General features: G+C 34.5%; 1 protein-coding gene across 2 annotated transcripts; it reads left to right on the top strand.

Annotated features, from left to right (window-relative positions):
• Positions 1–2892: 2892 nt before the first annotated feature.
• Pasha (microprocessor complex subunit partner of drosha) lies at positions 2893–21141 on the top strand. 2 transcript variants are annotated; one of them, XM_083077790.1, is made up of 7 exons: positions 2893–3614; positions 13063–13544; positions 13713–13796; positions 13941–14325; positions 14410–14681; positions 14803–15239; positions 18049–21141. In XM_083077790.1, the coding sequence occupies exons 1-7, from the start codon at positions 3532–3534 to the stop codon at positions 18379–18381; spliced, it is 2076 nt and encodes a 691-aa protein (XP_082933916.1). In that variant the 5' UTR covers positions 2893–3531; the 3' UTR covers positions 18382–21141. The 2 variants fall into 2 exon arrangements, with proteins under 2 accessions (XP_082933916.1, XP_082933917.1); XM_083077791.1 differs by lacking the exon at positions 2893–3614 and adding an exon at positions 11351–11724.
• Positions 21142–21586: the final 445 nt, after the last annotated feature.

Raw genomic sequence — 21586 nt, 5'->3', positions numbered from 1 at the left:
AGCGTAGTTTTTGAATTATGAGCAAAAATAGTTAGTAAATCATGCGTCGGGTACAGAAGGCAGGCAGGAGCGGCGCGGCGTGCCGCGAGCGCGGGCGCAGCTGACCGCCCGACGGGTGATTATCACCGCATGAGTCGCTAACTATTTTATCTTATAACATAAAATTATGCTTTAAATAAAATTTTGGTAAAGAAGAAAATGTCTTAGAATTACGTCAGAAATACGTGTTCCTTAAAATAACGTTATTTTAATAATGAAAAGTTGTTCCGGATCGCCGGCCGTCCGACGTTGCAATCAGCTGATTGCTACACGCGATGTGTGTATGGCGGAGTGTGTGCGTAAGAGAGAGAGAGAGAGAGAAAGAGAGAGAGAGGGAGGGTAGGAGGGACAGACATTCATACACACGCACGCACTTTTTTTCTCGCTCTCTTTCTCTCTTTTACGCAACACTCATACACTCTCTTATTCAGTCTCTCACTCACACTCTCTCGGTCACTCACTCACTCACTCACCTGCTTACTCACTTGCTCACTCACCTTGTAGCAGCGTAGCGAATCTTCATGCTATGTATTGTTATCTGCTGCACGGTTATGATTGCTAGAGATGCGCGACACATCGAAATTTTTTCGATTATTAGTCTCACACTCGATTGACACAATACAGATTACACGATAACGAGTTTACTGTTTATTCACTCACTATTGATTTATCGATACCAAAAATTACTTTCAAAGAAACGCGAATGCAAACAGCACATGACTCGACGCGAAGCGACGGACCGCGGAGACTGCGCGACCACAAGAATTATGTTGCCAGAAACGCGACATCTAACAAACGACTTGCGCGTGGCCCGTGATTGACGCGAGATAAGAGGAATGTAATTAAAATTACATTATTCTTGCGATTGACTTAAATCTTCGCATCGTGAATGCAATAATTTCGAAAACGTAATAACGTACAACACATGCTTTTTAAAATAATAATTATTTATTATAATTAGAAATAGTTATTATTTATAATAAATAATTAATTTTTTAAGTATGTTATTATACGTTTCATGTTTTCTACCGCATTCGCAATGCGAAGGTTTTAGCCGATCGTTCGTCTTATCTCGCGTCGATCACGCGCCACGCGCAAATCGTTTGTTAGATGTCGCGTGTCGCGTTTCTCATCAACGCAACATAACTCTTGTGGTCGCGCAGTCTCCGCGGTCCGTCGCTTCGCGTCGAGTCATGTGCTGTTTGCATTCGCGTTTCTTTGAAAGTAATTTTTGGTATCGATAAATCAATAGTGAGTGAATAAACAGTAAACTCGTTATCGTGTAATCTGTATTGTGTCAATCGAGTGTGAGACTAATAATCGAAAAAATTTCGATGTGTCGCGCATCTCTAGCAATCATAATCGTGCAGCAGATAACAACAATACATAGCATGAAGATTCGCTACGCTGCTACAAGGTGAGTGAGCAAGTGAGTAAGCAGGTGAGTGAGTGAGTGAGTGACCGAGAGAGTGTGAGTGAGAGACTGAATGAGAGAGTGTATGAGTGTTGCGTAAAAGAGAGAAAGAGAGCGAGAAAAAAAGTGCGTGCGTGTGTATGAATGTCTGTCCCTCCTACCCTCCCTCTCTCTCTCTTTCTCTCTCTCTCTCTCTCTCTCTCTTACGCACACACTCCGCCATACACACATCGCGTGTAGCAATCAGCTGATTGCAACGTCGGACGGCCGGCGATCCGGAACAACTTTTCATTATTATAATAACGTTATTTTAAGGAACACGTATTTCTGACGTAATTCTAAGACATTTTCTTCTTTACCAAAATTTTATTTAAAGCATAATTTTATGTTATAAGATAAAATAGTTAGCGACTCATGCGGTGATAATCACCCGTCGGGCGGTCAGCTGCGCCCGCGCTCGCGGCACGCTGCGCCGCTCCTGCCTGCCTTCTGTACCCGACGCGTGATTTACTAACTATTTTTGCTCATAATTCAAAAACTACGCTTCAAATCAAATTTTGGTAAAGGAAAAATTGTCTTAGAATGGTGTCAGGAATACGTCATTTTAAAGACATAACGTTTTTCAGGATCGCCCTGTATATATATATATATATATATACAGGGCGATCCTGAAAAACGTTATGTCTTTAAAATGACGTATTCCTGACACCATTCTAAGACAATTTTTCCTTTACCAAAATTTGATTTGAAGCGTAGTTTTTGAATTATGAGCAAAAATAGTTAGTAAATCACGCGTCGGGTACAGAAAGCAGGCAGGAGCGGCGCGGCGTGCCGCGAGCGCGGGCGCAGCTGACCGCCCGATGGGTGATTATCACCGCATGAGTCGCTAACTATTTTATCTTATAACATAAAATTATGCTTTAAATAAAATTTTGGTAAAGAAGAAAATGTCTTAGAATTATGTCAGAAATATGTGTTCCTTAAAATAACGTTATTTTAATAGTGAAAAGTTGTTCCGGATCGCCGGCCGTCCGACGTTGCAATCAGCTGATTGCTACACGCGATGTGTGTATGGCGGAGTGTGTGCGTAAGAGAGAGAGAGAAAGAGAGAGAAAGAGAGAGAGAGGGAGGGTAGGAGGGACAGACATTCATACACACGCACGCACTTTTTTTCTCGCTTTCTTTCTCTCTTTTACGCAACACTCATACACTCTCTCATTCAGTCTCTCACTCACACTCTCTCGGTCACTCACTCACTCACTCACCTGCTTACTCACTTGCTCACTCACCTTGTAGCAGCGTAGCGAATCTTCATGCTATGTATTGTTGTTATCTGCTGCACGGTTATGATTGCTAGAGATGCGCGACACATCGAAATTTTTTCGATTATTAGTCTCACACTCGATTGACACAATACAGATTACACGATAACGAGTTTACTGTTTATTCACTCACTATTGATTTATCGATACCAAAAATTACTTTCAAAGAAACGCGAATGCAAACAGCACATGACTCGACGCGAAGCGACGGACCGCGGAGACTGCGCGACCACAAGAGTTATGTTGCCAGAAACGCGACACGCGACATCTAACAAACGACTTGCGCGTGGCGCGTGATTGACGCGAGATAAGACGAACGATCGGCTAAAACCTTCGCATTGCGAATGCGGTAGAAAACATGAAACGTATAATGACATACTTAAAAAATTAATTATTTATTATAAATAATAACTATTTCTAATTATAATAAATAATTATTATTTTAAAAAGCATGTGTTGTACGTTATTACGTTTTCGAAATTATTGCATTCACGATGCGAAGATTTAAGTCAATCGCAAGAATAATGTAATTTTAATTACGTCGCGTGTCGCGTTTCTGGCAACATAACTCTTGTTGTCGCGCAGTCTCCGCGGTCCGTCGCTTCGCGTCGAGTCATGTGCTGTTTGCATTCGCGTTTCTTTGAAAGTAATTTTTGGTATCGATAAATCAATAGTGAGTGAATAAACAGTAAACTCGTTATCGTGTAATCTGTATTGTGTCAATCGAGTGTGAGACTAATAATCGAAAAAATTTCGATGTGTCGCGCATCTCTAGCAATCATAACCGTGCAGCAGATAACAACAATACATAGCATGAAGATTCGCTACGCTGCTACAAGGTGAGTGAGCAAGTGAGTAAGCAGGTGAGTGAGTGAGTGAGTGACCGAGAGAGTGTGAGTGAGAGACTGAATGAGAGAGTGTATGAGTGTTGCGTAAAAGAGAGAAAGGGAGCGAGAAAAAAAGTGCGTGCGTGTGTATGAATGTCTGTCCCTCCTACCCTCCCTCTCTCTCTCTTTCTCTCTCTCTCTTACGCACACACTCCGCCATACACACATCGCGTGTAGCAATCAGCTGATTGCAACGTCGGACGGCCGGCGATCCGGAACAACTTTTCATTATTAAAATAACGTTATTTTAAGGAACACGTATTTCTGACGTAATTCTAAGACATTTTCTTCTTTACCAAAATTTTATTTAAAGCATAATTTTATGTTATAAGATAAAATAGTTAGCGACTCATGCGGTGATAATCACCCGTCGGGCGGTCAGCTGCGCCCGCGCTCGCGGCACGCCGCGCCGCTCCTGCCTGCCTTCTGTACCCGACGCGTGATTTACTAACTATTTTTGCTCATAATTCAAAAACTACGCTTCAAATCAAATTTTGGTAAAGGAAAAATTGTCTTAGAATGGTGTCAGGAATACGTCATTTTAAAGACATAACGTTTTTCAGGATCGCCCTGTATATATATACACACACACACGCGCGCGCGCGCGCGCGCGTGTGTGTGTGGTATATACGTATGTATGTACGTATGTATGTACGTATGTATGTACGTATGTATGTACGTATGTATGTATAAAAGCAATGCGAAAGTTACGTGAGGAAGCGAGAAGGACAAGTAAAATAACAATAAGAGCGAACGAGATAGAAATAGCACGAGCAACGAGACTCGAGCTCGAGAATCGGATTTTTCTTGCGCGCTATTATTTTCCTCTCGCTCGCACCTATTACTGTCTCGCTCGCTCCTATTACTGTCTCGCTCGCTCCTATTACTGTCTCGCTCGCTCCTATTATTGTCTCGCTCGTTCTTGTTACTGTTTCGCTCACTCTCGATTCTTGGGTCCGCTTATCTTTCCGAGCTATCTATCACGATTGTCAAGTGTGACAAAGAAAGTAAGACCATGAGTAGAGAGCGAGCGAGATGACCTATCATCAAAGAGTTCCGAAGTCTCTTACAATCGGTTTCTTCGCTTCCTTTCCATTCGCAATTCACGAAAATGTAAACATCTTATAAAATAAAAATTGAAACTTTTATTTTTAATTTCATCGGTTTGAAAGTAATTTTAATGAATTAAAGAGATTTTTGCGATTAAAATGATATCAAACACGACGTAAATCGGGTAATTTTTAATTAGTCTGATAATAAAAATTTTATAATTATATTTTATAATTATTAGGTGCGCAACTAAGTTCCCGCTGTTTGTCAATAGATTGCGCCACCAATAAGTGTTGGTCGATTTCGACATATCCAAAACGTCATGAATCAAGCTTAGACATATGGTAAACAAACCGTTTTGACACAGTAGTGATTTTGTTTTGGCGTCATATACTTTTGGTTGTGTGAAAATGTCTGATTTTGTGCTAAATAATCGTCATTTGCGGGAAGTGTTGATTTTCTTCTTTCATTCGAAGAAAACGGCGGCTGAAGCGCATCGAGAGCTCCACAAAGTTTACAGAGATGCTGCTCTAAGTGAAACAATGTGCCGTGATTGGTTCCGTCGCTTCAAAGACGGTGATTTCGATGTTGACGACCGTCCGCGTGAAGGAAGGCCAAAAACCTTCGAAGACGCTGAATTGGAGGCATTGCTCGATGAGGATCCATGCCAAACGCAACAAGAGCTTTCATCAGCATTAGGAGTTACCCGCCAAGCCATTTCCAAGCGATTGCATGCGTTGGGAATGATTCAAAAGCAAGGAACTTGGGTTCCTTATGATTTGAAGCCAAGGGACGTTGAGCGTCGTTTTTTCGCCTGTGAACAACTGCTCCAGCGGCAAAAAAGGAAGGGTTTTCTTCATCGCATCGTGACGAGTGATGAAAAATGGATTCATTACACAGCAACCCAAAGAAAAGAAAGTCATGGGGACTGCCCGGTCATGCTTCTACGTCGTCGGCTCGGCCGAATATTCACGCTGCGAAGGTTATACTGTGTATTTGGTGGGACCAGGTCGGTGTTATTTATTATGAGCTGTTGAAACCGAACGAAACCATCACTGGGGAACGGTATCAACTTCAATTGATGCGATTGAGCCGAGCACTGCGCGAAAAACGGCCACAATACGAGCAGAGGCACGAAAAAGTGATTCTACAGCATGACAACGCTCGGCCTCACGTTGCCAAACCCGTTAAAACCTACCTGGAAACGCTCAAATGGGAAGTCCTACCCCACCCGCCATATTCCCCAGATATTGCGCCGTCCGATTATTACTTGTTCCGTTCGATGGCACATGGTCTGGCTGATCAGCAGTTCCGCTCATATGAAGACATCAAAAAATGGCTTGATTCGTGGATAGCCTCAAAAGATGAACACTTTTACCGTAACGGTATTCGAGCTCTGCCAGAAAGATGGGGAAAAAGTTGTAGCTAGCGATGGGCAATACTTTGAATGATTCATTTGTAACCATTTTTTCACAATAAAGTTGCATTTTCATAAAAAAAACAGCGAGAACTTAGTTGCGCACCTAATATATTTAATTAAATTTATGCGATTTATATCGTGTTTGATATTATTTTAATCTTAAAATTCTCATTATTCAATTAAAATTACTTTCAAATGAATAAAAAATGCATTTAATTTTTTGACATATATTCGTGAATATTATAAATGAAGTCTCATGTAAGAAACTTCGGAATCTGCGACATCGGGAATTTTTTCATTATTTATAATAATATACGACTTTAAATTGCCATAAAATAAAAACTAAAGCTTTGATATTTTATTTGATCTTTTTGATTAAAAGGGATTAATGAAATTTTTAAAATTGAAAATTATTCTAATAAAATATTGGGTTTAATGTGATTTCAATCGTAAAAATCAATGTGTACATGTATATAATAAAACTCTTAATTTCTCATAATTATAATTTTATTTTAATAAATTAATAGTGTCTAATTTAAACTATAATTTTGAAAATAAGACTACATTGTATAAAATGTTGCATTGTACTTTACTTAATTTATCTTACTGAACATAACTTTAAAATTAATTTGATTTTTACGATTGAAATCACATTAAACTCAATATTTTATTAGAATAATTTTCAATTTCAAAAATTTCATTAATCCCTTTTAATCAAAAAGATCAAATAAAATATCAAAGCTTTAGTTTTTATTTTATGGCAATTTAAAGTCGTATATTATTATAAATAATGAAAAAATTCCCAATGTCGCAGATTCCGAAGTTTTTTACACGAGACTTCATTTATAATATTCACGAATATATGTCAAAAAATTAAATGCATTTTTTATTCATTTGAAAGTAATTGTAATGGAATAATGAGAATTTTGAGATTAAAATAATATCAAACACGATATAAATCGCATAAATTTAGTTAAATATAATTATAAAATTTTTATTATCAGACTAATTAAAAATTACCCGATTTACGTCGTGTTTGATATCATTTTAATCGCAAAAATCTCTTTAATTCATTAAAATTACTTTCAAACCGATGAAATTAAAAATAAAAGTTTCAATTTTTATTTTATAAGATGTTTACATTTTCGTGAATTGCGAATGGATAGAGGAAGCGAAGAAACCGATTGTAAGAGACTTCGGAACTCTTTGATGATAGGTCATCTCGCTCGCTCTCTACTCATGGTCTTGCTTTCTCTGTCACACTTGGCAGTCGTGATAGATAGCCCGGAATGATAAGCGGACCCAAGAATCGAGAGCGAGTGAAACAGCAACAAGAACGAGCGAGACAATAATAGGAGCGAGCGAGAGGAAAATAATAGCGCGCAAGAAAAATCCGATTCTCGAGCTCGAGTCCTCGTTGCTCGTACTATTTCTATCTTGCTCGCTCCTATTACTATCTCGCTCGCTCCTATTACTATCTCGCTCGCTTCTGTTATTGTTTCACTCGCTCTTACGTACTCTTATACTGTCATGTTCATCTCGTTATCAAGCCTGCCGCTGGCAAGCGGCCGATGGCAAATTGTGACAAATAAATAAGTTAATCATTTTAAGATATATTTATAAGGGTATGCGAGTAATTTTAATGGAATAATGAAAATTTTGCGATTAAAATAACATCAAACACGGTATCAATCGGATAAATGTATTTAAATATATATAATCAAAATGTTTATTATCAGACTAATTAAAAATTATCCGATTTTTATTTTATAAGATGTTTACATTCGCGAGGAAGCCGAGTCCGCTTATCTTTACGACCTGTCAAGTGCGAGAGCGACAGCGAAACCGCGAGTCGAGAGCGAGCGAGATAACCTATCATCAAAGAATTCCGAAGTCTCTTACAATCGGCTTTTTCACTTCCTCTATCCATTCGCAATTTACGAGATTATAAAGTAAAAACTGAAACTTTTATTTTTTATTTTATCGATATGAAAGTAATTTTAATGAATTATTGAGATTTTTGCGATTAAAATGATATCAAACACGACGTAAATCGGATAATTTTTAATTGGTCTGATAATAAAAATTTTGATTATATATTTAACTACGTTTATCCGATTGATACCGTGTTTGTTATTTTAATCGCAAAATTTTCATTATTCCATTAAAATTACTTCTATACCCTTATAAATATATCTTAAAATAATTAACTTATTTATTTGTCATAATTTGTCATCGGCTGCTTGCCAGCGGCAGATTTGATAACGAGATGAGCATGACAGTATATGAGTACGTAAGAGCGAGTGAAACAATAACAGAAGCGAGCGAGATAGTAATAGGAGCGAGCGAGAGAGAAATAGTATGCCAGGCTGCAAGAAAGACTCTATTTCCAAGTCTTCTTTGCTCGTGCTATTGCTATCTCGTTCGCTCTTATTGCCATTTCGCTCTCTCTTATTACCTTCTCGCTTGCTCACATAACTCGTATACGCTATACACGCACACACACACACACACACACACACACATATATGTATATAAAACTTTGCTCACTTGAAATATCTACGCTATTTTTACAGATATGAAAAAATTGTAATTACGAAAATTGTACGATTAAAAGGACCATGATATGCTAGTAATATTGTTTTCGTAAGTGGAAGCGTTTTAGAAATTTCAAGATTATCTTCATATTTTTTAATGGAACCATCCTAATTTTTTTATATAAATCGATTCTTCGCAATATTCCGTGTAAAAAGTTATAAAGATAGTATAGTCAAAAATTGAACAGTTAACGAGATATTTGATTCTTTAAGTTGACATAATTTTATATAAATTATAAAATATCTGATAAAATGTTCATTTTTCGATTATTTTACTTTAATAATTTTATGCATAGAATAGTAAGAGGAATCAGTTAATGTAAAAAAAACATATAATTGTTCTTAAGAAAAAATATGTCGCTGCTCATTGCAAATTCATATATCAAAAAAAAAAATGTATATATATATATATATATATATATATATATATATATATTGTGACGTGACGCCTGGCGGCACGTCACAAGGATCGCGAGATCCAACCGGGAGGAATTTTTGGGCCCTCGTCCTCCCCTGATTTAGGGAGAGAGAGCGGATTTTGGGGGCGGGAGTAGACCCGCCTCCCTTGCGTAAAAATTTATTTTTTTTTATTATGGCGATAGTAATATTAAGATTAGACGCTACTGTAATGGGGGACGCTAGCGGAATCTCACCCGGTGACTCGACACGGCGCAGAGGACCGGACCAAGAGATACGGGACGAGCGGAGGCGCCGACCGGAAGGAGAACGCCGAGCTAAGTACCTCTCTTTCTACTTTCCTAAAATTGTAACGTCAATTTAAGACTTCGCTGCCGCCCCTGTAAACCTCCCTATACTCAGCAGGTACGAGGAACAATCGGGGAAGGTCGATCAAAAAAATGAGATCGAACTCCGGAACCCCGAAAACGGAGCCGTTGCGGCCGAATTAAACGCTACCGAAGAACCATAATAGTTACGGCGGGCGGCTACCGTAAAAACCCCTCACACCGGGCTTCAACAGGAGGGCCAAGAAAAATAATCAGAGAAGAGACAGGGAGCGACAGGCGCGAATACGGCCCTGAAGGCCGCAGGATTAATTGAGACGCGCGACGATCCTGAGGGTAGCGGAAGCGCCACAAGTGGCCTAATTGCACATTAACTTGCCGGCGTGAATCCGACGGGCCTTCCGCCTTCCGCTCGTCACTGTTCGGCGGACCGGCGAGGAGTACGACGGCCCAAATCCATCGATTTCTCACGCTGATGCCGAGGGCGCCGAGGACCTCACGGAGTCACCGGTGAGACGAGCGTCGACCCCATCAGGCCGTTTATCGTTTAGATTATCAGGTAGAAGTAGCTCGAACAAGATCGCTGCCGAATTGCTGCCGTCAAAAATTCTTTTCGTGAGACGAATTCATGCTTTCGGTAATTGCGCATTAACGTATGGCGGCCGGCCGACATGTCTTGTTCGAGCTCAAATAAAATTAAGTGCCCTCTCTCCCGAGTATGCGCCGACAGTCAAATTAATTGTCTTTCTTGTTGCGTTTATTGTGATTTTGTGAAAATCTTTGCCTGTTAAACTTTCGATACGACGAGCACACACACAAAGGCGATTGCGATATCCAATAACCGACAAATACGTCGCGGCATCGGCTCGCATATTTCCGAGGCTCGAATCATTTGATACTTTATTGTTATTGATGGTTTTTCATGTCTAGATTCAACCGTCTATGTTAGATACGTTAGTAGTCGCTCAATTCTTTCGTTAAAGCAGTAGATCTGAATAATCGACTCGCACCTATAATCGATTCTGTTAACTGTGCGTGCGGCGAGTAGATCTACTATTGTAATTAATTATTTTGTTTGCGACAGACAGATGTCATTAAAGGAGCCAAAACCGCGGTGTTCATTATTAAAAATTATTTGGGAATTCGTAGCTGCCGAAACTCTAACAAGTTTCGTTTAGCGCGGAATTCCGGGACTTTTCTTTTACGCTTTCTTCCTGCCGCGTGACACGTGATACCGCGGTGATCGCGCTCGAATGCCGGCCCGTCGCTGCCGGCTAATAATCTGATGATCAATATTATAAAATCGTTCTACATTTACGCGAGTCTGTCCGCCGTTGAAATTTATTCATATGTTAAATATATTAATTCTTGTTACTAAAATATTATGTTTTATTTGCAGCCACCTTGTATTCTCGATCCTTCCTTGTGAATTATTAAAACGGACCGCCCCTCTACCAATTTCGAGACGGGGCTAGCCGAGCGTCCGTCGCGATTTTCTGAGAACTTTGCATTTTTTTTTGTGTGTACTGCCGATACGTTAAATTTTATTAGAGTGGTGTGGATTCCCGCACCTGGCGCCCATATATTTTACTTTGGAGAAGAAACACTTTTCTTTGATATTAGAAGATCGCGCCGAAGGTGTGCCGTGGGCCAAAAACACCGGCCACATAACATCATTAGCCCTTAAAGAATTAACGGTCACAATATATATATATATATATATATATATATATATATATATATAGAGAGAGAGAGAGAGAGAGAGAGAGAGAGAGTGTGAGAAGATCGCAAATTCGTCATTTCTTATTTATATTAAAATTTATTTGATATACGTAAACACCTTGCTATACAGCACTGGTGCTACCGACATTTTGTGCACATAGCACGGAATAGAACCAAAAATTGTGCACCTTATATGTTACCCTCTGAGAACATTCGTGCACCTTGGCTTCGTAGTTTAGGTGCACGTTTTTAAGGTCCACAGAGGGCGTATCGCTTTCAGGGATCACCTAAAAGCGGGCCATGACACCTCTCATTCTTCTCTCTGTAGCTATTCACTCCCAAATGATCTAACCTGATTAGTTTTTTCTTAATTGTCTTCGTGTATCTCCTTGTATATTTTTGTTTCTTCATTTAATAAATAATAATAAATAATAAATTTCATTACAGTCATAAAAATAAACTATATAGATGCTTATAGAAATTATGTGCAGTTTCACGTATAGGTGGAATTAAATAAAATTTAATAGTGGGTAAGCAGTGTACATACATTTCAATATTTCGTTATCGTTGATATGGTGAGCAATGCAGTCTTTTTCGATCGATTAAATGTAATGTGATCACAGTTATTGTACTTGTAGACCACAATTATCAACTAATCTTATCAATGTTTATAATAACACAATAGGTGTGGGAATATAATAATGCATCGATAGTTACAAAACTTGAAATATCACTCGTAATCATTTTCGACCCAAAAATTATCGCATTATATAATTAATTAATTATTAACTATATAATTAATTAATTAATTTCAATAAACGTTCAAAATGTTTCTCGTGAAATTCTAAATACCTGAGTAACAAGAAGAACGCTACATACTTATACTTTGTGGGACTGTGATTTGTGCAGTATTATTTTAAAAACGTTTAAAATAACTTAAAAATTTATCAAGTTTAATAAAATTTTTAAGATGTATATATATAAGAATTTAATTATTATTTTATTTTAAATTTGGTTATTATATAATATGAAAGAGCTCTTTATTCAAAAAACTTTAAAAGTTTATAGTTAATTTTTAACAGTTTTCTAGAAAATATACAATAAAGTTAATGAAACACCCTATATAACAATATCATTCATTTTGTGTAGCACATCATATATGTGACCAACAGTATTGCATAAGTTTATACCTTATATATTTAAAGCTTATTTGTTGACACATAAGAGATTTTTTTGTATGTATTCAGTAAACATAATTTTCAAGCGTATGTTTGTCTGCTAAACTGAAGACCAAGTATACGGTTTTAATTAGTACTATCGCAGAACTCCAGCTAGTAACAGGTTCAATCTCTCAATGTTGTTCTTGTCTAGATCTGGAGTTTCAATAATGTGATAGAACTCTCAGCCACCCAGAGAATCTGATGATAAAGTAATGATTTACTCGTACAATATACTCTCACGGATATGTAATAGGCCCTAGACTGCTAACACTAATGCAAATGTCCAATTTTCACTGCCATTTGGTTTCAAATTGATTGGACTTTGGTGTCATTGGTGGAAGTGGTGTGGCCATACAACGTGCTTAATATGTATTAATCTATGGATTTAAGTTTACTGGATATTATTTGTTATTATTAGCTATATTTATCATTAATTTACATTTAGAGAATTACAATTTTATACATATATATGTGTGTATGCAATTGTGAAAAATCATTATTATAACTAGAACTCAGATATTTAGGTTCTATAAATCAGATGCTTTGTCTGGCAGATAAATAATAGAAAGTAAAAAGTCTATTTTACTGTTATTTGTGTAATCATTAGTTATCACCTAAATATCTGAGCTTTTTATTTGCATTTTATAGTATTTTAGCAGATACTTCATCACACATATATACAATGGAAGTTACTACAGAAGAGGCAACTATGGAAGTTACAACATCAAAAAATAATGAAAATAATCAAAATCAGAGTACATTGGATTGCGGAACAATTTCTTGTCCACAACGCGAAAATCGAAATTGGGAGCCACTGTATACAAAGTCAACAGAATTAAATCACAGTATTATGTCTTGTGGGATGCCAGATGATAGTCATTGTAGCGATACTATGGATGGAGAAAATATAACTGACAAAGATGCTTTACATAATGGTTCATATCTAGTGGGAACACCAGAACATAACATAGATATGAATACTACTTCTGATGATTTACGACAATTTGATGTACTGGATGATCTAGATCGTCATCCAGAACAGAATGATGGTTCTGATGGTGATTCAGATACAGATGAGAGTATGGATTCTGATGTGCCGGATGAAGAAATTGAAGCAATGCTAGAAGAAGGTATGTTTCAATGTTTGTACAAATTCAATAAATGGGACAATTAACTTTATGTTTTCGAAATCAGATTATCTTTATAATGAAGAGAGTAAGATTATTCGATTTCTTTTTTTAATATATAATACATAGTTCTCAAGTTTTTATTTTCTTACTTTAAATATTATGTATTAGGCTTACCCGAGGAATTTAAAGGAAAAAGGAGAGACAAAAAAGATAGTTTACCCTATGAGGAAAAGGAAAAACTCGTTTTAGATGGTATGTAAGTACATATGTCACATAGTACATAAATTTTGTAAATTTTTGTATCTGTTTACAAATAAATTGTAATCTCGTATTGTATTATATTTTTATCTCCTATATTCACTGTATTCATGTTATTCTTATTTGTCTTTCTTTTAGAAATTGGACATAATCATTTTGATGTTCTTCCTGAGGGTTGGGTACAAGTGACGCACAATAGTGGAATGCCATTATATCTTCATAAACAAAGCAGAGTTTGTACTCTAGCAAAGCCGTATTTTCTCGGTCCAGGCAGCGTCAGGAAGCACGAAGTTCCTGTAAGTGCCATACCTTGCCTTCAGTACAAAAGAGCGTTAATAGAAGAAGAAGAGGAGCAAAAGAAAGAAATGGAACGTACACCAAATGCTGAAACTTGTAGTCTTCCTAGTGCAAAAATTGAAACTATACAAGAGAATCGTGCGGCTCATTCGTTAGATAGTGAGCAATTGAGAAATTATTGCCAATCTTTGTTTCGTTTCAAATCTATTAAAGTAATGAGATTTCAGTAAGTATCAAATGAGATCATATAAGATGGTTATATTATGGGAAAAATTTACTTTGTCGATATTGACTAATTTTACTATTTTAGATCTTGGTCAGCGCGTCGGAAATTTACGAAGAATAAAAAACATCGTAAGCAACTTGAGCGTCCAACTTTACCAGATGGTACAAAATTAATCACTTTCCCTGTCAGTAGTTCCAGTACAGCTGGTAGTGGAAGTACTGCTGGAGATGATAATGGACAGAGACCTGCAAAGCATTGGATAATGAATCCATCCGGCAAAAGTTATGTCTGTATTCTTCACGAATATGTACAACACGCGCTAAAGAAACAACCGACATATAAATTTAAAGAATTAGGTACATTATACATTATTTAATAATGTAAAAATGTAATTATATATTTAGTACTCATTATTATTATATTAAGTTTATTTGCAAAATTTATTACTAAGATGAAATTGATATATTTTTATTGCAGAAAACGCGGCGACACCGTATTCCGCGGTAGTTTGTATCAATGACATGGAATACGGAAGCGGATTTGGTAGCAGTAAGAAACAAGCAAAGGCTAACGCAGCTCGGAAAACGCTTGAAATCTTAATTCCTCAAATGAAGGATAAAATTTCCGGGGATAGCGGCGGAGATACCGGATCAAATAACGCTAGTCGTACGATAAAAGCATCTAGAGGGAATTCCGACGCGGATCTCTCATTTTTCGACGAAATATCTATCACGGATCCACGTGTCGCGGAATTCTGTGCGAAAACAACGGAGCCTTCACCGCATGCTATTTTGATAACTTGTCTTCAAAGAAATTATGGTTTGGGAGACATGCATATTAATTATTCAGTCAATACATTAAAGCATCAACGGAATGAATTTACAATGACAGTTGGAAAACATGAAGCTACCGTCGTAAGTTTTCTTTGTTTATATATAAATAGAATTACTAATGTTAAGTAAAAAATTATATCTGTACTAAGACATTATATATATATATATATATATATATATATATATATATATATATATATATATATATATATATATATATACAGGGTGTCCCATTTTAAATAATATGCTCAAATATCTCCGAAACGGTGCGTTAAATAAAAAAATGTTTCAAACAAAAGTTGTATGGCTTTAAGGGGGCCATCAGATGGTGGCAATGATTTGACCTTGGAGAGTCCTTTGAAGGTCACGTGAAATAATTTCTTAATTTTACATAAACCGTAAAATATCTTGTAAAATATTCATTTTTCGATTATCTTACCTTAATACTTTTATGTACAAAATAATGAGAGGAATCAATTGGTGTAAAGAAACAATACAGTTGTTTTTAAGAAAAAATATGGAATTGTTAATTGCAAATTACATATTTTTTCTTCAAAACAACTATGTGTTTTCTTTACACCAATTGATTCCTCTCATTATTTTGTACATAAAAGTATTAAGGTAAGATAATCGAAAAATGAATATTTTACTAGATATTTTATGGTTTGTGTAAAATTAAGAAATTATTTCAAGCCTCATAACTCAAAAAGTACTTAACGAAAAGATACTTAATTAAAGTGTTTTGGAAAGCTCTCGAGATAAGCTACAAGAATATGCAATAGAAAGTAAGGGGTTTCATTTAAAAAATTGACGGTGACCTTCACGTGACCTTCAAATGACTCTCCAAGGTCAAATCATTGCCACCATCTGATGGTCCCCTGCAAGCCATACAACTTTTGTTTGAAACATTTTTTATTTAACGCACCGTTTCGGAGATATTTGAGCGTATTATTTAAAATGGGACACCCTGTATATATTAATATATATATATATATATATATATATATATATATATATATATATATATATATATATATATATATATATATATATATATACAGGGTGAATTTTAATGGTTGTGTCAATCTTTTTATCATGCGGAAGATTATCGACCGCAATTGTAATAAATTGATCGGTACATAGATGTCAGATAATTGGATCGGCCGTATCGAAGGCCGGGATATAATGTGTACAATTAAAGCAAGTTAAAAGCTGAAATTATGTGTGTAGTATGGATTTATTTTTATTATTAAAGCTACGTATTTATTATTACCCATACAGCACAGAAGCTTGCATCAACATTGCTGCAATGTTACAAAATTGCTCACTGCAGTGTAATATTGCAGAAATAATGCAGAGACATTATTTTGTAATATTAATTTGGCAATGTTGCAGCAACGTTTTAACATAGCGAAAATGTATAACATGTGTTTCTTTACTTGCCGCTACGCGGCGACACCAAATTTAACTAACTCGTATTCGAATTCATCTAAAGTGGATATAAGGTCTACAAAGGACTAATGCAGTAATTATATTTCTTGTCTTGTGTCAGTTTAATTTCTGATAAACTGACTTGGTTTATTTAATATTCTGACTCTAATGAGGGATCTAGATTATTAAACAAATAATTTGTTTAATAATTTGGATCTCTCATTGAGTTTCAGAATATTAAACAGATTTTTCTCAATTGAATGAGTAAATAGGAAATAGTTCATTTATTGCACGTATTAAAATATTCTGGTGTCGAATGTATGTAAAATAATTGTATGTATATATTGAGATAAATATTTAAGAAACATCTAATAAAAAACACTAATAGATGTTTTTTTAAAGGCATTTTTTCCTATCTTTCTTAAACATTTTTTTATATTTTCAAAGTTTATTTATTAAATTTAAAACGGTGTCTGCATTTGTAGCAAAACGCGTTTTAATATTACAAATACGTTGCACCGTAACATTGCTACAATCTTACATTGCAATATTCCTAAAAGCGGACATTTTAACATTGCAATCCCACAACAATGGTGCAGCAACATTTTGCAATGAATTTGCAACGTTACAATATTGCGGTGAAAGATTGCTGCAATGTGTATGCAATCTTTGTGTGCTGTATGGGTATTATTATTATTATTATTATTATTATTATTATTATTAAAGCTACGTATACATATTCGATATATTAAAGCAGTAAGAATACATATTTAAAAATTCAGTGCAAATTTAACACTTTAATGTTTCATGTAAAACTTTATTTCAAATTCCGCATTTATTTTTATGGTAAATTTTTATTATTGTTTATATGCTAAAAATACGCAGCAAAAAATTTTCTTCCTTCTTAAATTAAAATTACGCAATTGTTTCATAAGAATGTATTTCTCATGGAACAGTTGCGTAATTTTATTTCAAGAAGGAAGAAATGCTACATATCTTTAGCGTATAAAACAATAATAAAAATTTATCATAAAAATAAATGCGGAATTTGAAATAAAGTTTTACATGAAACATTAAAGTGTTAAATTTGAACTAAATTTTTAAATATGTATTCTTACTGCTTTAATATATCGAATATGTATACGTAGCTTTAATAATAATAATAATAATAATAAATACGTAGCTTTAATAATAAAAATAAATCCATACTACACACATAATTTTAGCTTTTAACTTGTTTTAATTGTACACATTATATTCCGGCCTTCGATACGGCCGATCTAATTATCTGACATCTATGTACTGATCAATTTATTACAATTGCGGTCGGTAATCTCCCGCATGATAAAAAGATTGACACAACCATTAAAATTCACCCTGTATATATATATTATTTTTAAAATCGTTGTTATAGTATAGTATATATTATAGTATATAATATTTTGTATATATTTTATAGGTTTGTCGTAATAAGAAAGATGGTAAACAGCGAGCGGCGCAAGCGATACTACAGCTTATACATCCGCATATACAGTCTTGGGGTTCCTTGTTGCGTCTTTATGGATCACGAAGTGTAAAGTCTTTTAAGGAAAAGAAACAATTGGAGCAAGAAATAACTCTTCTACAGGGTAAAGCTGCTGTTAATCAGCCGAATCATGCTATTTTAGATAAACTTAGACAAGAAATGAAAAAGTTAGCCGAACAACGCGAAGCAATACAACCTATTGGTAAGTTTGTACCACCAGATTTACCAACAGGATCTGCAGCTAATTTGAATAATGTAGATTTATAAAGAATTAATATTATTAATATTATTTTAATATTATTTTCCATTGGCGTAGATAGGTGGGAATATTATTATTATTTAGTAGAGGGATCTTGAGAGATGTGATCTGGCGTTGTGCTTATCAGTGCCGTTTCTTATGGAAGCCAGCACGCGAATATCTCATTTGATCAGCGAGCGACCTTTCAGAGGTCCTCCGTGGCAATTGACATTGCATCCATCAAGCGAGATCCCAACATCGCATATCATTGTGTTAAAAAGTGGCGTGAGGTCTGGATAGCTCGGTTTAGAGCAGTTGCCCGAAAAGCGAAAGACTCGGATTCTATTTCGGATCTAGTCACTTGTGCCTCACATTTTTCTAGTCCACGAATATTGTTTTCTAGCAATTATTTGTTGAACTGAAAAATGTGTGAATGCTCTATACACAGGATATGCATGGATCTCGTTGTCACAGATGGATTCTGTTTGTTGATCAAATGAGCATATAGACACGCCTGATCTCCTCCCTCATACACATCCCTATCTTTACTCTCCCCATAAGAGAGAGAGAGAGAAAGAGAGATTTGTGTAGAACAGTGAATATTAAAAATGAAAGAAATAAAAATATCCTATATATGAAAAAGATGTAAGATATGTGTATAATACTTTTTAGAAATTATATACATACATGTATATTCGCCTACCATCATGTACCATCATAATTTTTATATAAGTACCTTTATACTATCTTACAATAATTTTATATATCTTTAAAATATTTTTTCAAGTTACTGAAAAATTAAATGCGTATGCATATCAAAATTGAGATATAATGTTATGTTAAACATCAACTACATTTGGAATTTTGTTAAACATTAACTTCGTTTATTAGAAATGAAATGTACAAATATATAAAGAGACGTGTGTGTGTGTGTGTCTTTATGATATATCTGAAAATGCATATACAATAGTAAATGTTAAGGCATTGTATATATGGTATCTAAAAGAGAAGTTAAAAGAAAATATAATACATTATGTGGAGAAAAGGAAAAGGCACAAAGGAAGAGTATATATATGTCTACTATACTGTTATTGATAAAAAATTTTATTTCATTAAATCGAAATAATTCATTTCATTAATTCGAGATAATTCGAATGATTTTGATTTTTATTCAATCTCATTTAGAAAACATGTAGAACAAAGCACACTGTTTGATTAAACGAGATTGATTTTAGTACATAGATTTAGAAAATGTAAAGAACCCCGCACTAATCATATGGAAAATCTATCCCGGTAAAATCAATTGGTTTTTTCATATGTTAACTTATGACCTACTGAACAAAAGATGTAATGGGCACAAAGCTCAATAATGGACAGTTATCGAGTATAACCAGTCAAACATGAAAAATTCGGGCTGCCGAATAGTCAAATCTCGGAAAGTATTGATTTTTTGGAAAAATGTTTGAAACAAAAATAGTAGGGTTTTACAAAATCTGTTAGCTGGTGACATTATTTTTGAATTTTGAATGACCTTGAAAAGCTCCGTGAACAAAAATCTTCCACAAAAATCTTTGTGTGTCACAGCAGAGATAAAGATTTGTATTGTTCACGGAGCTTTTCAAGGTTATTCAAAATTCAAAAATAATGTCACTAGCTAACAGATTTTGTAAAACCCTACTATTTTTGTTTCAAACATTTTTCCAAAAAATCAATACTTTCTGAGATTTGACTATTCGGCAGCCCGAATTTTTCATATTTGACTGGTTATAACTCGATAACTGTCCATTATTGAGCTTTGTGCCCATTACATATTTTGTTCAGTAGGTTATAAGCTACAACATATGAAAAAATCAATTGATTTTACCGGAATAGATTTTCCATATGATTAGTGCGGGGTTCTTTAATGTAACGTTTTTCACTTTATTTTGATTACAGCAGAGTTTCAATAATTCATGATTTACTTAATCCACTATTGATGTATGTAATTATGTATAATGCAACTTATGCATGATTATGATACTGCCTATTTAAGCACCAATCTTAGTTTTGATCATGGAAATTCCATTATAAGAATAAAATTATTTTTAAGTAACAAATTACGACATTTAAAATAATATAGTATTTAAAAGAAATAATTTGTAGTAATTTGTTCATGTCTGTGAATGTGTGTGTGTATAAATTTATATATGTAATTATATATTGTAAAATTAGCTTTCGTACTACATAGTTAAAAATGTGTAAACGCAGGTGCAAATTTAATAAAATTATATTAGAAATTACGTATTCCATATTAATGGTCAGAGTTGCACATGAAAAGATTAAAACAAGTAGCGCACATTTAAATCAAACTTTAGTCTCGAATTAGGATATAATTATATGAGCAGATTATGATTATTAAATTGTAATATATACTAGATCATAGTACTTTTCCAGAAAGATATTATTTATTTTTTTACAATTTACTAGGTTTGTAATATCTACTTACAATATATCATGGACAACGTTATAACTTGTCACATTCATATTATTGGTTTATATTTCTAATCTTATATCTAAAAATCTAAAAGTATTTATTAGTATAGGTATATTGAATATGGGAAAAAGGAATAAATTTATATGTCATATTTGTTATACAAGATTCAACAATTTTAAATTACTGCATTGGTCAATAAAAACTGCTTATATAGCCATTGAAGCAACAAATATGTTTATAAATATCTTAATCTTATTTAATCTCGCTCAAAAACTGATGTTTTTACTCTGCAAAAAATTTAATTTGTTGCTGCCTTGGCTATTTCACTAGTATAAAAATCTAAAAAATGTTTACATATTAATATATATAAATAAATCTTTCTTGCTGTGTCTATAGCATTAAAATAAATTAATATGGATTTAATCTATATTTAAAAGATATACTCACAAAACACTTTCGAAAGCATACTGTCTGATATAAAGTGGATAAAATATTGATATGCATATATATGTGATTTCATTACATTATAAAAATTTTCAACAGAACTAGAATTACTATCTATTTCTTTTCAGTATATCAAATTTTACTTTAATACTGCCAGTTTTATAAAATGCATTATGAATGTTTTATTTACCATAGCTATGAATCACATTAATTTTATTTTGTTATATTGTTATCTGTATAATATATAATTCGTTCTACATGCTCTCATATCGTATTTGTTGAACTCGTTTTTTGGAAAACATCACTCTAAATTGTTC

The sequence above is a fragment of the Camponotus vicinus genome, unplaced genomic scaffold (genome assembly GCF_025532165.1).
Source record: "Camponotus vicinus isolate PSW18456_S1 unplaced genomic scaffold, iyCamVici1.0 SCAF_1, whole genome shotgun sequence".
Taxonomy (NCBI): Eukaryota; Metazoa; Arthropoda; class Insecta; order Hymenoptera; family Formicidae; genus Camponotus; species Camponotus vicinus.
This window is presented reverse-complemented; position numbering and strand designations above follow the sequence as displayed.

Excerpts from the sequence above, each read along its gene's own strand:
- Pasha (XM_083077790.1), top strand. The coding sequence starts at position 3,532 with ATGTGTCGCGCATCTCTAGCAATCATAACCGTGCAGCAGATAACAACA. Across the intron at positions 3,615-13,062 it reads ATTCGCTACGCTGCTACAAG|TATTTTAGCAGATACTTCAT; the intron begins GTGAGTGAGCAA and ends TGCATTTTATAG. Across the intron at positions 15,240-18,048 it reads GAAAACATGAAGCTACCGTC|GTTTGTCGTAATAAGAAAGA; the intron begins GTAAGTTTTCTT and ends TATATTTTATAG.